The 15,366-nt window shown below is 43.6% G+C and overlaps 1 protein-coding gene across 8 annotated transcripts in view; it reads right to left on the minus strand.

Annotated features, from left to right (window-relative positions):
- Nucleotides 1-413: 413 nt before the first annotated feature.
- LRRC8D (leucine rich repeat containing 8 VRAC subunit D) overlaps nt 414-15,366 on the minus strand; it is a 97,383-nt gene continuing 82,430 nt past the window's right edge. For all 8 annotated transcript variants that reach the window (XM_084851981.1, XM_084851976.1, XM_084851975.1 and 5 more), the window contains one exon: nt 414-3,325. In XM_084851981.1, the coding sequence (XP_084708107.1) occupies nt 741-3,323 (2,583 nt within the window). In that variant the 5' untranslated portion in view covers nt 3,324-3,325 and the 3' untranslated portion in view covers nt 414-740. The remainder of the gene's footprint in view (nt 3,326-15,366) is intronic.

A 15,366-nucleotide genomic window follows, 5' to 3' on the forward strand; every position in this document is an offset into this window, starting at 1 on the left:
ACCCAGCTAGGCAGAGTCACTGGCCCTAATCCAGAAGATAGAGTCACATGCAATATGCATGCAACTAATGGTTTACAGTGCAATCCTATATATGTCTACTCAGAATTAAATCCACTGAGTTCAATGAGGCTTACTCCCCGGCAAGTGCATATGAGGATTGCAGCCTTAGAACAGCAGAAGGAGATATACATCCCCCTCCATACTGCAATACAGGCAGAAAGCCACGTTCTCATTCACATAGTGCAGGGCAGATGAAAATTATATTGGACAACTCACTACTGCATGTGCATATAGATTTCCCTTGCTGGATTAGGGCCAATGGTGCTTCACTTTCCAAAACTGAATGAAGCAATTTTTGAATACGAAATCTATTGTCTCTAAAAGGAGTGGAGCCATTAAAAGTTATTTATAGTAAGAAAAAGGTCACCAGTTTAATCATGTACATTAAGCAGGCGAGCAATTTGTAAACATTCAAAAGCGGCAGCATTCAAATTACAAACATCTTAAAAGGAGAAAAAAAGAATCAAGATTGTTTAAGGATTCCCTCCCACCCTCGTCCCCCTCCAAAAATTTTGGAAATGATGTTTTAAAATACTACAAACACCGAACGAGCTTCTACCACCCTTAACAATCCTTCCTTACAAAAAGAAAAAGAGTTCCAAATTCTTAACACAGGATTTTTTTATGACAACACATACTTTAATATGATCTATGTTAGTCACTTGGAGTTCGACCTTTGCTTAAATCCCATTCGCAAAGGGAATGTTTGTATCTTGGTTCAACGCTTCTTTGACTTCTGAAGGCAATGTGTCAAAGAGATGGTCTTCCACAATGAGTCCACTTTTCCTGAGAAGCCGACACTGCCCCAGTGTAGCTGGGAGACGGTCTAAACAGTTCCCCTTCAGCTCCAGGTGGGTTAGCTGCAACAGCTGGCCAATTTTTTCTGGAATCGAGGTGATACAGTTTTGCCCCAAACTCAAAGTCCTCAACTTGGTGCACTTAAACAGCTGTTTTGGCAAAATATCCACTTTATTTCCTGTGATATGCAAATGCTGCAGGTTCTGAAGCAAGCCTATTTCCACAGGAATCACTGCAATGGAGTTGTAGCTCACATCTAAGCATCTGAGTTTCTGTAAACTGAACACTGCAGCCGGTAAGGACTCGAGTTTGTTGTTGGAAAGGTAAAGTGACTCCAAGTTTTTAACGTGGGTAATGGAAGGAGGAATGTTGACTATTTTATTGTGCCACAACTTCAGACAAGTCAGTCTTTTTAAATGTTGGAAGCTGATGACTTCTTCAATTGTACGTATACTATTGGACTTTAAATCCAGTTCCTGCAAGTTAGTGAGACTGAAAATGGCATGGGGAATTCGCTCTAGTTCACAGTTCTGTAATTCCAGCTCTGCTACATTCATCATTTTCTTAAGGCTATTCAATACAAAGAGCTTGGTGCCATCATTATGAATCACAAGCTTGGTGAGGTGTGGGGCCACATCTGTGATGTTAGAGGGAATTTTGGTCAAATTGCTTTTCACATAGAGAATTTTAAGGTGCCGTAATTCCCTAAGTGATTCAAGTCCTATCATTTTATTGTTTTCAGAGTTCAAGTTGCCTATCAGGTACAACTCCCGAAGATTCTTAAGTAAGTACACCCAAGCTGGGATTTCTGCCACATCAGTGAACTTCACGTGCAGGCATCTCAAGTGGTCACGGAGGAAGCTGAAGGCTGTTTGTTCCACCTTAGCAGGGCAGTGGTAGAGATGGAGCTCTTGCAGGTTTGTCATCTGGGAGATTTTTGCAGGGATTTTTGCTTCAGGGATCAGTTCGAGTTTCAACACGTCCAAGTCCGTCAGATCAAAGACTGCATCTGGGACCCCTGACAGCATGAACAGATGCAGCTCTTGCTTATCCTGGGCGTTGCGGGAAACATGCTGCCGCAACTTTTCAAAAGTCCACTCGTGGTTCAAGCTGATTTCCCTCAGTTTATTTTCACTCACCTCTGACAAAAAGACGCCAAACCGCTTGGAGTACAGCTGGTCATACTGGTCGACCATGTGCAAGAGAAAGGCAAAATCATTTTTAACATCTGGAATATCACTGAAGCTGCTCTCCTCTCTAACTTTCTCAAAGGAGTATTCCTTCAGGGGTAACCGAAACAACCAGAACAGCGTGTACAGACAGACAAAACCATAGACGCAGATGAGAGAAATGTAACTAATGAGCAACTTTTTCAGCATATAAGCCATGTTGTGTGTGCATTCGAACTCCTGATAGCCGGTCAGATGCTCTACTTTGGGCGTGCAGCTGTGCTCAAAGCTGATTTCGTTGACAAAGTTTGCCGTGTAGCAGAGAATAAATATGAACTTCACAGTCTTGATAACAGTCTGAACGACGTAGAGTTTATAAATCAAATCGCTGTCCTCCACGTGGGCCCGAAATTTCCGTACTTTTTCAAAGAGGGCTTTGGCTTGCTCTCCATCTTTTTTGTCCAAAATAGTCATGCTAGGGACCTCAACAACAGGCTTTTCTGCTGAAAACTTAAAGCCAGTCTTGCTTATCATGGGAGTACTAGCATTTGGACTCCCTTCGTCACTACTGGTTGACACATGCTTTGGCAGAGACTGGGCTCCGGTCAGTCTCTGCTTATTCTCCTCGGAATCCTCACATGCTGTTTCAGACAATGCTTTTGTAGTCCAAGGAGATTCAAAGCACTTCCCTAAGATAGAGACAAAGTGCTCAATCTTTGAGCAAGTTTTTGGGTATTTAAACCAAAAATTGCTGCTGACCATTAAAATAATAGTATGTATAAGAGCTAAGTAGGGAAAGTACTTTGAATACCAAGGAAGAGCCAAGTGATAACACATCTGGTTAATGAAAACGTATTGCTGAAAGTCCAAGTTAGTTTGTCGGCCCAGAAAATCTTTCTGCTCCTTCTTCGCTTCTTGACTTGGGACGGTGGAGTGCAATGGTGGAAAGGTAGTTCTGCTCAGAGGTATGTCAGGTGTAACGACGGACGCCCTGTCAAAAGCAACTGTCCTTGCTGCCTGCAGTTCTTTGTCTTGAACAGTTGCTTTTTCGGATTCTAGAACATTCATAACTTTGGCACTTCCCGCGGAGCTGGGCTGCCCTTTTGCAGTGACGGCAGACTGCAGCACAGGCAAACAGACCACCTGATCTTTGGTCAGCTGCATGGTTCCAGCAAAAATGGCGACCATTAGCATAACAACTGCTAGATAATCCATAAATACATCCCACCATGGTTTCAGAATACGGTAAGTTGGCTGAATGTCATTAAGGGATGCAACCTCCGCAAGGGTAAACATTCCTGTAACAAAACAAAAAGGAGCTGTCATTTATTGTTGGTGGATACACGTACAATTTATGTTCAGAAATGTAAACTTTATCCGCTAGTGAAAATTGTTAGCTTGCTTGCTGAAAGAAAAAAAGGAACACATGCTTAATACATTCATTTCCCAGAGTGAGAGTGAGTCGCGCCTCTGACGGATTGTCTCAAGGTTGGTCAGTTTTATTTACTCTATTAAAATACAAAGAGCCATCAGTGATGACCCTGCGCCAATTCATTTTGTAAACAAACCCAGAACATGTGACAGTATCAGGATGTGACTTTACCATACCATGCTCATTAGAGACAGAGACCTTGAAGAAAATATTGCAAATGTATAGCATGGCAATGACAGAGGCCATGGGGTCCATAGGACATTAACAGTGTGGCCATTAATTATGGGTGCTTACTGCACGATATTTGGGGTCTCTCAAGCCATGAGGGAACAAGGGGACAAACTGGCACCAGTATTAACAAAAACAAACTGGATCAATTCATTAAAAAGCAACAACAATAAATTTAAAATGACAGCTAGCACATAACATAGCAGCACAGGGGCTTAAAACATTAAACAAATAAAATAGCAGCAACAAATAATAAGAAATTAAACTGCCATGACAATAAAGGCAAAAAGGGAGGAAGGGGAAGAGAATAGAAAAGGCCATTTTATTCAATGTGTTAAACCAGGGGTGTTGAACCTCAGGCCCAGGGGCTAAAACCAGGCTACCTGGGGACCCAATCCAGCCCCCAGGGTTCCCCAGATGGTCATATCCCCTTTCCCTGGCCCCACCCCCTTTCCCTCTGCCTGCCAATCATTTGGTGGTTTCCCATCTTTTGTGGATTTCCTCCTCCATTCTAAAAGGTTGATATGTCTTTCCTAAGGCTTAGTTACTGGAAGTAAGGGCTTTAAGCTACAATATGCTGGTACTCTGACCACACCCTTTTTCCTTTCAGCCCTGTGCATCACTGGAATGCAGCCCCCGGGGGGAACATCTCTGAAACTGAATTCAGCATTCAGGCTGAAAGAGGTTCAATACCGCTGTGTTAAACCCATGTTTTGTCTCTTCCACTGAAACCACAGGGATTGAAAATGCATTACTTGGTCTGGATCACTCCAATAGACTTGATAGCTGTGCTGCACTTTCCATACACAACCCAATCTTAAACCTCTTTGCTTAAAAGCAGCTTCCACTGAGTTCAGTGGGACTTACTTTCAAGTCAGCAAGCCTAGGACTGCAGCCTTAGCCTCTTCTACAAATACTGAAAAAATGATGAGATAAATTTTAAAAACAACAGCACCGTCTGTCAGGAGTGGCCATTTGCTACAATTACTTGGCAAGAGCGCTGCTATGGGCCACGCTAACCACTCCTTCCGAGGAAGGTCGGGTCACTAAAAACAGCTCTATAGGCCAGCTTAACAGCACCAGAAGGCCTACCCATTTTCAGAACATTGCTTTCGAAATCATATAAAGAGGAAGAAGCGCTATGAAGTTTAGATCTTTATACATAACCCACAAGGAGCAGTGTTCATAAATGGAATGGAAAATTGGTTCCCATTTTTCTTAACTATTTATTATTACTGTGGTACAAGCCAAGACGGTAACACTGATGTCACAGAGTTATTAAAATGCTGTTCTTCAATAACTTCGCATTAGAAATCAGACTAAGTTTTGGAAAAAAAATTGCTCAAGAAAGAAGTGCATGTAAAAGTATAAGGTTCTTATTTCACTGACTTCATTCCCTGGTTCCGCTGCAATTTATAGCTAAACATACAACTAGCAAGTTTTCCTTCTTAGCGACTGCTGCATGCCAAACAGATCAGGTCCTTGTTGTTCAATATGCCACTAGCCTTCAGTTTAGGAAGGCTTAATTCCACAGCAACTATCTAAGAATTTGGCAACTAAGGAGTCACTCCAAAACCAGCATTCCCCAGTAAGATTCTTACAAGCCGATCTGGCTCCTGGTTTTTGGAAGGGCAATAACCATGATCCAGCAGTCTCCAAATCACATACATGCTGACCTGCCACTAACCGCTGATTAAGCGCAATAATACGGCCTGGCTATTCATCACTGCAATAATACAGCCTGGCTATTCATCACTGCATAAACTGGTGAAAGCTGGGTCTCTAGAAGTGAGTGAGTGTTGCCTAGGCAATCATCAGTTTGGGTCTGAAAGCCCACTGAACTCAGTGGGACTTACTTCTGAGTAAACATGCACAGGAGTGAGATGTTAAGCCCTGTAAAATGTTTTACAGCCCTAGCAGCCAGGAAGATAAATTGTAAATAATATAGCCTCAAGATGGAACTCAAAATTATTCCAACTACATTAATTTTCACATGCTTACAATTTTAACCATACCCGATTTAATCTGCATAAATAATTTTTAATTCCAAGGTACAGTTTTTATAAAAATTGGCTCCCTGCCCCCTAAACTGGAATGGTCAAGAGCAAATAGGGAACAGAGTAAAGTTAGATGGTAAAGAGAATTATGGGTAAGGAACTGGGTTGACAACCAATTGGAAAACAACTGGTCAGACCAGGGTTGGGGGGCCTGTCACCACCCCTGGTTACCAGACAAGGGAAAGGAAAGTCCTCTTCCCCATCATATACCATCTGGTTTTTAAAAATTGTGTTCATTTTGCACATGAGTGTGTTGTGCACACTCCCTTGGTGGGGAGGGAAAGATAGGCTGCAAGGATGGGTGGCAATGGTCTGTGAAAAAAATATTTCACAATTGCCATTGTGAAATGGCAATTTCACAATGGTGTGAAATTAATGTCTGCCTTGTCCACTGATGCCAAGCCCAGCCTGGCCATGAGCCAGCTCACCCACAATACAATGCTTGGCCGGTATTGCGCCTGCCTTGGGACCAGGGATGAGCTTGAACAGCAACAGCAGCTGTAGTCAGGCATGGACTGCAGGGCTGCAGAGAGGGAGCTGATACAGAGAGGACTCAGATAGCAGCAGCCAGGTTTGGCCACAGACCTTTCGGTGGGGGGTAGCACCATTTGTCTGTGTGGTCTAATTTCTACATGCTTAATTATGTGCAACTTGGCATGTGCTCTGCACGACTTTGGAGTTCTCTGTGACATATTTTCCTTTGGACTTAAGCAGGGGTGTTGAACCTCAGGCATGTGGGCCAAATCCAGGTTCCCTCAGATGGCCCTGCCCCCCTTCCCCTGCTGCTGTTCTCCCCTGCATGCTGTGGTGCCCATGAATATTCACATACACCCAGCTGCTATTTGCAGTTTTCCTCCAAGCACAAAGCAGCTTGGGAGGGAGTGGGATTTTCATGAGGAATGCAGCACAGAGAAAAGGGTTAACCCCGCCCCTTTCTCTATGATCTTCATAGAGAAATGATCTTCTATGATCTTCTATAAGTTAAATAAATGATCAGAGAGCTTCGGCTATTGGGCGGTATAGAAATGAAATGAAATGAATGAATGAATGAATAAATAAATAAATAAATAAATAAATAAATGATCCCAATCATGAAAGGGCAAAAGCTGTGTTTTTTTAAAAAGGAGGAGGAGGAGGAGGAGAAGAGAAAACATATTAAATGCATAAACGCATTTAACATATTATCTATCCAGTTTAGCCCTCAGATCCATTTGTAAAATGGGTGTTTTCTAGAATGTCCTCTTAGTGCCTTTTGTTGTTGTTCAGTCATTAAGTCATGTCTGACTCTTTGTGACCCCATGGACCATAGCACACCAGGCCTTCCTGTCCTTGCGCTCTCTCCCAGAGCATGCTTGAGTTCATATTCATTGCATCGGTGATGCTATCTAGCCATCTCATCCTCTGCCATCCCCTTCTCCTTTTGCCTTCAATCTTTCCCAGCATCAGGGTCTTTTCCAGGGAGTTTTCTCTTCGCATTAGGTGGCCAAAGTATTTGAGCTTCAGCTTCAGGATCTGTCCTTCCAATGAGCACTCAGGGTTGATTTCCTTTAGGATTGACTGATTTGACCTCCCTGCAGTCCAGGGGACTCGTAAAAGTCTTCTCCAGCACCACAGTTCGAAAGCATCAATTCTTCGACGCTCAGCCTTCCTTATAGTCCAGCTCTCACAGCCATATGTTACTACTGGGAAAACCATAGCTTTGATTAGACGGACGTTTGTCGGCAAGGTGATGTCTCTGCTTCTTACTATGCTGTCTAGGTTTGCCATAGCTTTCCCCCCAAGGAGCAAGCGTCTTTTAATTTCATGGCTACAGTCACCGTCTGCGGTGATCTTGGAGCCCAAGAAAGTAAAATCTGTCACTGCTTCCATTTCTTCCCCTTCTATATGCCAGGAAGTGATGGGGCCAGATGCCATGATCTTCGTTTTTTTAATGTTGAGTTTCAAACCAGCGTTTGCACTCTCCGCTTTCACCCTCAACAAGAGGCTCTTTAGATCTTCTTCGCTTTCTGCCATTAGGGTGGTATCGTCTGCGTATCGGAGGTTGTTGATAATTCTCCTGGCAATTTTAATTCCGACCTGTGATTCATCCAACCTGGCGTTTCTCATGATGTACTCTGCATATAAGTTAAATAAGCAGGGCGACAATATGCAGCCTTGTCGTACTCCTTTCCCAATTTTGAACCACTCGGTTGTTCCATGTCCGGTTCTTACTGTTGCTTCTTGACCCTCGTACAGGTTTCTCAGGAGACGGGTAAGGTGGTCTGGTACTCCCATCTCTTTAAGTATTTGCCACAGTTTGTTGTGATCCACACAATCCAAGGCTTTAGCATAGTCAATGAAGCAGAAATAGACATTTTTCTGGAATTCTCTTGCTTTCTTCATGATCCAGCGAATGTTGGCGATTTGATCTCTAGTTCCTCTGCCTCTTCGAAACCCAGCTTGTACTTCCGGTCGTGTGTGCGCATGTGTGAAAGAAAGATGGATATGACAGTGTATAGTCTCCAGCTGGCTCACCTAATTGAATTATCTGCTCTGCAAACAACTTTAATTCTTTCTCTTGTGCTCATTACCCAGTTGTGGTCTGGTTGGTATCACAGTTGAATGGTATTGCTTGATGGCAAGGCAAGCACACGAAGAACTGCTGTACAAATTAAGAGTGCTTCCAGACAGAGGGTTCCTAGCGCTAACAGTCAAAAGGTATTGTGCAGCTATTCTGTCTTTTTCTCTTTAACAGATTTTCTGTGATAAGAAAAAAGACGGGGAAAGCGATGCGAAAACTTAGGAAGGTAATGAGTAGAAGACAACATTATCTGAGCCCTCCTGTAAAATATTGCGAATGAGGAAGATCAATGATGTGATAAAGACCTCATTTGGAAGCACCCTTAGAGATATGAAGTGCTTTCTGGAGGTTCTGCTTCTTTACTGCTCTCCTGGGCACCACCCAGGTACAACAATTTTGCCTTTCAAGAGCTGGCAAGCCTAGCAAGGAAGAGGAATGATGAGAGAAGGGCATGCAAGTCCTATACAGATCATTTCCCATTTTTGAGTTTTTTGACCAACATCTTGTCCAAACATTTCCAGATTTTCGCCTATAATCCTAAGGACTAGAACCTTTAAAAAAATTAAAAGGGAGATTCTCTTGCCTGAAATAACATAGATTTAACTATACTAGTTTAACATTCATAGTATTGCTAAAGTAGTATTGCTGCTACTTGATTATTGTAGCAATATTACATTTAGGTAAGCACCAATTTCAAACAGTACTGGTTCGTTCCAAGTTAGTTGCAGAGTGGGCCTCTGCAACTAATTTCCTACACAACTGAGAAGAATGAGTGACACGAAATACAATACAATTTCTGGAGTAGGGAATCCTTCACATAGCTCTCTGAAATCCATTCTGAATGTAGGACAAAGGCTCAGTATACTTAACAGCACCCTGTAATCCTCTTGCCCTACATTTCACCTAGAGCAATATAGAATAGCTTTATCTACAAACTGCAACCTTTAAAAAAAATTGTTGTGTGTATGTGTGCGCGCATGCGTGTTTATGTGCATGTATGTATGAATTACCATGGTGGATCAGACCAAACATCAATGTGACCCTACACTTCATCCCCACAAGTGGCAATCTTAGATGCTCCCAGGAACTTGCAAGCAGAGCATAATGGGAGATAGCCGCCTCTACATAGTGACCTGCATCTGCTAATCAAAGAAGTACTGAACAGAAGTTCCATTTTCAGCTGTTATAGACAGTGCCCACTGGTAGACCTATCCTCCATCAATTTGCCCAATCTCCTGTAAAGATATCTATATTGTAGGAGTGACTTATATATGGACATAACTGTGTAGATAAGCTCAAGTTGTCAGCCCCCTTCACATCTGATTAATGGGACAGTGACGTCATGCCACTGGCCCAGACCACACAGCTTCCTCTGGCCCTGGCTTCGCACTAGGTGTGGATGTCTGCAGTGGGAAAGCTGATGTATGCAGGCTTTCCTTCTGCAGATGTCCACGCCTAACACATGGACAGTGGGGCTAAGGAACACCACACATTGCCAGGGGCAGGGCCAGCAGCATGGCCCAGCTGCCCCTTTTCATAACATGGACCCCCTTCCCATATATAAGGTGTGGGGGGATGTGTGTCTGTGTGTAAGAAGGGCAGGAGAGAGAGGGATGTACACCATGTCTCCCACTTCACAGCTTTTATAAGCATGCCATAGTTTTCCCAAGGTACCCCTGCCCCAAGTTGATTCTTTTTACAAAACAACAAATATATTTTTCATGGATAATTACAGCTAATTCAGACTCTCTCAATGTAGACAAGAAGTTAAAGGGAGCAGAGGTTATTGTTGCCCCAGTGTGGATCTCTTTGGGCTCATGGATACTAAAGCTCATGCACCATTATGTTGACTAGTCACCCGATTTGGACCAGAGAGAGACTCTTGGAACTCATCCAAACTGGTTGGGATTTCAACAACCTAAGTAATTTGGTTTCATTTGCTACCCATTTATTCCTCATTCCAGATAATTTATGATAAGCTAAACAGCATCAGTCACAATATGGATTCTTGAACCATAAATTACTTCCTTCCGTTGTTGAAAACCTGCCCCTTTATTCCTGACATTGACCTCTTGCCTAATCAACAGGCTACTAGTCAAAAGAAAACCTCACTGTTCTCACATAACTGGTACACTGGCTTAGTGCAGGGGGTTCCTGAAAATCCAAGTATACAGTGAATCCCACCCCACCCCTCTACCCAGGGCAGCTGTACTGTATGGCCACACAGGGTGGTGCCCACCCACCTGTAAAACCCCCAGGCCAAGCCAGAATTTACTTGCCTTCGTGGTAAAGGCCCTCCTTGTCCTCCATTGCTCGTTTTTTCCCCTTGCCAGTTTTTCATTGCCATTTTCCCCCTTCAGTGGGTTACTGAGCATGTTCAGAGCAGTCCAAATACAAGAAGAGTCAGTCAGCATTCTAGGAAGGGGGCCCAGGTGGGCCACTCTACCTCACTGCCACATATGGTCATGATTGGTTCCCCACATGTCTTTCAACGGTAGGTGTGTTGCACTTCAAAAATGGGCATCGATGAAGGGTGCCCAGTAACCAGTCACAGCTGGACTGGGGCCAGCCCAGTATCTTGTGGGTGATATAGTTTTCCGAAAGGCTATGGCAATTGCAGCAGCCTTTGGGGAAATTATATTTCCCATGAGCCACTGGGCTCCATTGTTGCAGGAACACAGACTGTAAGGTTCTATATTGCTCTCCCCATCCTATTAGCTCAGAGGGAGAAGAGGAGGAGGGGTCAGAACACAGCAGTAGGTAGACAAATCATGGCTGTTTTTTCCTGCCTGGTCCTTTATTGTCATGCTTGGCTGGTATGCTCATAAGTTTTCCTCCAGCTCCAGCAATGAAGAGGATTCCTCCCAGTCCAGTCCCAGCCCAGCAGAAGGGAAATTATTGTGTCTGTCATCTTTTTTGCTTTCCCTCCCCAATCCCTATTTTGCTTTCTCCCATACTCCCTTTTCTCACTGTCCCAATTCATCTTGCTTGGGATTCCCTGCCCCCAACTCTTAGGAGTTCTCTTCCCTTAAGCAGGTATAGGCAGGTTAGTGGGGGGGGGGGGCAGTGGGGGATATACAGAGCACTCCTATTTACTTGGAATTAAGTCCAGTTGTGTTCAATGGGGCTTATTCCCAGGAAAGTGAACATAGGGTTGCAGCCTTTCAGTGCAATCTTATCCAAGTCTACTCAGAACTAAGATCCACTGAGTTCAAGAGGGCTTACTCCTAGGTAAATGTGTGTAGGATCACAGCTTAAAACACTCTAATTAGCTGATTCTCCTTCTTACCCTTCCCTTTCTCTAGCAATTGAAATCATATATGTAAGTAAATCCCTTTCTATTTCATATCCAACTTTATTTACCTCAGCTCATGCGCCCTCTCTATATCTCCACCTTTTTGAAGAATTGTTGTTGTTGTTCAGTCGTTCAGTCGTGACTGACTCTTCGTGACCCCATGGACCATAGCACGCCAGGCCTTCCTGTCCTGCGCTCTCTCCTGGAGTGTGCTCAAGTTCATATTCATTGCATCGGTGATGCTATCTAGACATCTCATCCTCTGCCGTCCCCTTCTCCTTTTGCCCTCAGTCTTTCCCAGCATCAGGGTCTTTTCCAGAGTTTTCTCTTCACATTAGGTGGCCAAAATATTTGAGCTTCAGCTTCGGTATCTGTCCTTCCAATGAGCAGTCAGGGTTGATTTCCTTTAGGATTGACTGATTTGACCTCCTTGCAGTCCAGGGCACTCGTAAGAGTCTTCTCCAGCACCACAGTTCGAAAGCATCAATTCTTCGGCGCTCAGCCTTCCTTATAGTCCAGCTCTCACAGCCATACATTACTACTGGGAAAACCATAGCTTTGATTAGATGGACCTTTGTCAGCAAGGTGATGTCTCTGCTTCTTACTATGCTGTCTAGGTTTGCCATAGTTTTCCTCCCAAGGACCAAGTGTCTTTTAATTTCATGGCTACAGTCACCGTCTGCGGTGATCTTGGAGCCCAAGAAAGTAAAATCTGTCACTGCTTCCATTTCTTCCCCTTCTATATGCCAGGAAGTGATGGGACCAGATGCCATGATCTTAGTTTTTTTAATGTTGAGTTTCAAACCAGCGTTTGCACTCTCCTCTTCCACCCTCAACAAGATGCTCTTTAGATCCTCTTTGCTTTCTGCCATTAGGGTGGTATCGTCTGCATATCGGAGGTTGTTGATAATTGTGATTCCTGTGTTCCTGTGATTCCAGGAATTCCTGTGATTCCAGGAATTGTGATTCCTGATGAACCTGTGATTCATCCAACCCAGCGTTTCTCATGATGTACTCTGCATATAAGTTAAATAAGCAGGGTGACAATATGCAGCCTTGTCGTACTCCTTTCCCAATTTTGAACCACTCGGTTGTTCCATGTCTGGTTCTTACTGTTGCTTCTTGACCCTTGTACAGGTTTCTCAGGAGACAGATAAGGTGGTCTGGTACTCCCATCACTTTAAGAATTTGCCACAGTTTGTTGTGATCCACACAATCAAAGACTTTAGCGTTGTCAATGAACCAGAAATAGACTTTTTCTGGAATTCTCTTGCTTTCTCCATGATCCAGCGAATGTTGGCGATTTGGTCTCTAGTTCCTCTGCCTCTTCGAAACCCAGCTTGTACTTCCGGTAGTTCTCGGTTCGCATACTGCTGAAGCCTAGCTTGTAGGATTTTGAGCATCACCTTGCTGGCATGTGAAATGAGCGCAATTGTATGGTAGTCTGAACACCCTTTGGCGTTGCCCTTCTTTGGAATTGGAATGTAAACTGACCTTTTCCAGTCTTGTGGCCACTGTTGAGTGTTCCAGATTTGTTGGCATATTGAATGCAGCACTTTAACAGCATCATCTTTTAGGATTTTAAATAGCTCAGCTGGAATACTGTCATCTCCGCTAGCTTTGTTGTTACTAATGCTTCCTAAGGCCCACTTGACTTCACTCTCGAGGATGTCTGGCTCAAGTTCAGTGACCGCACTATCATGGCTATCAGGGACATTCAGATCTTTCCTGTATAGTTCTTCTGTGTATTCTTTCCACCTCTTCTTAATCTCATCTGCTTCTGTGAGGTCCCTGCCTTCTTTGTCCTTTATCATGCCCGTCTTTGCACAAAACGTTCCCTTGAGATCTCCAATTTTCTTGAAGAGATCTCTAGTCTTTCCCATTGTTGTTTTCCTCGATTTCCTTGCATTGTTCATGTAAGAAGGCCTTTTTGTCTCTCCTTGCTATTCTCTGGAACTCTGCATTCAGTTGGATATATCTTCCCCTTTCTCCCTTGCTTTTTGCTTCCCTTCTTTCCTCAGCTACTTGTAAAGCCTCATCAGACAGCCACTTGGCTTCCTTGCATTTCTTTTTCTTTGGGATGGATTTCGTTGCTGCCTCCTGAACAATGTTACGGACCTCCGTCCATAGTTTTTCAGGCACTCTGTCTATCAGGTCTAATCCCTGAAATCTATTCCTCACCTCCACTGTATATTCATAAGGGATATGATTTAGGTCATACTGGAATGGTTTAGTGGTTTTCCCTACATTCTTCAACTTAAGCTGAAATTTCGCAACAAGAAGCTCATGATCTGAGCCACAGACAGCTCCAGGTCTTGTTTTGACTGACTGTATAGAGCTTCTCCACCTTTGGCTGCAAAGGACATAATCAATCTGATTTCGATATTGACCATCTGGTGATGTCCATGTGTAGAGTCGCCTCTTGTGCTGTTGGAAAAGAGTGTTTGCTATGATCAGTGTGTTCTCTTGGCAAAACTCTATTAGCTTTTGTCCTGCTTCATTTTGTACACCAAGGCCATGCCTGCCTGTTATCCTGGTGATTTCTTGACTTCCTACTTTAGCATTCCAATCCCCTATGATGAAGAGGACATCTTTTTTTGGTGTTCGTTCTAGAAGGTGTTGTAGGTCTTCATAGAACCGATCAACCTCAGCTTCTTCGGCATCAGTGGTTGGGGCATAGACCTGAATTCCTGTGATGTTGAATGGTTTGCCTTGGATTCGTACTGAGATCATTCTATCGTTTTTAAGATTGTACCCCAGTACTGCTTTTCCCACCCTTTTGTTGACTATGAGTGCTACTCCATTTCTTCTAAGGGATTCTTGCCCACAGTAGTCGATATGATGGTCACCTGAATTAAATTCGCCCATGCCTGTCCATTTTAGTTCGCTGATTCCCAAGATGTCAATGTTCAATCTTGCCATCTCATGTTTGACCACCTCCAGCTTACCTTGATTCATTGATCTTACATTCCCGGTTCCTAAACAATATTCTTCTTTACAGCATCGGATTTTCTTTTCACCACCAGACACATCCACAGCTGAGTGTCCTTTTGGCTTTGGCCCAGCCGCTTCACTCTTTCTGGCGCTACTTGGAAATTCCCTCTGCTCTTCCCCAGTAGTATATTGGACACCTTCCGACCTGAGGGGCTCATCTTCCGGCGTCATCTCTTTTAGCCTTGTGATACGTTCCATGGGGTTTTCTTGGCAAGAATACTGGAGTGGGTTGCCATTTCCTTCTCCAGTGGACCACATTTTGTCAGAACTCTCTGCCATGACCTGTCCGTCTTGGGTGGCCCTGCACGGCATAGCTTATGGCTTCACTGAGTTACGCAAGCCCCTTTGCCACAACAAGGCAGTGATCCATGAAGGGGTTTTGAAGAATGGAAGCTTTTAAATATAGATTTAAAGTTTTTAAAAAGTACAAAAGCATTTTTAAAGGTTGTGAGCTATATGAAAAGCAGTTGGTTCATGATTTAATAGCACTGATGGAGCTGGGAATTGTGTTAGGTATGGATAGGTTTGGGGTTTACTCTCTCTCTCCTTCCCATTCTTGTTTGATGCAGAATGAAATATACCCTTTTGCCAAATACTTCCACTGGAAAGCCAAACAGTTCTACCCTAACCAGTTGTGCTGTAAAATGCTTGAACCCAGGTAGATACTTGGCAATTTATGAGCCATGCTTAGGAACAGAAGGGTGATTATTTCTTTAAAAACTAGGCTCCTCCAAATCCAAGGTTCTTGGGCTTATACGAAGGTATGAGCTGAG

Source organism: Heloderma suspectum, chromosome 4, assembly GCF_057233095.1.
Source record: "Heloderma suspectum isolate Gila_16-S chromosome 4, 16-S_ref, whole genome shotgun sequence".
Taxonomy (NCBI): domain Eukaryota; kingdom Metazoa; phylum Chordata; class Lepidosauria; order Squamata; family Helodermatidae; genus Heloderma; species Heloderma suspectum.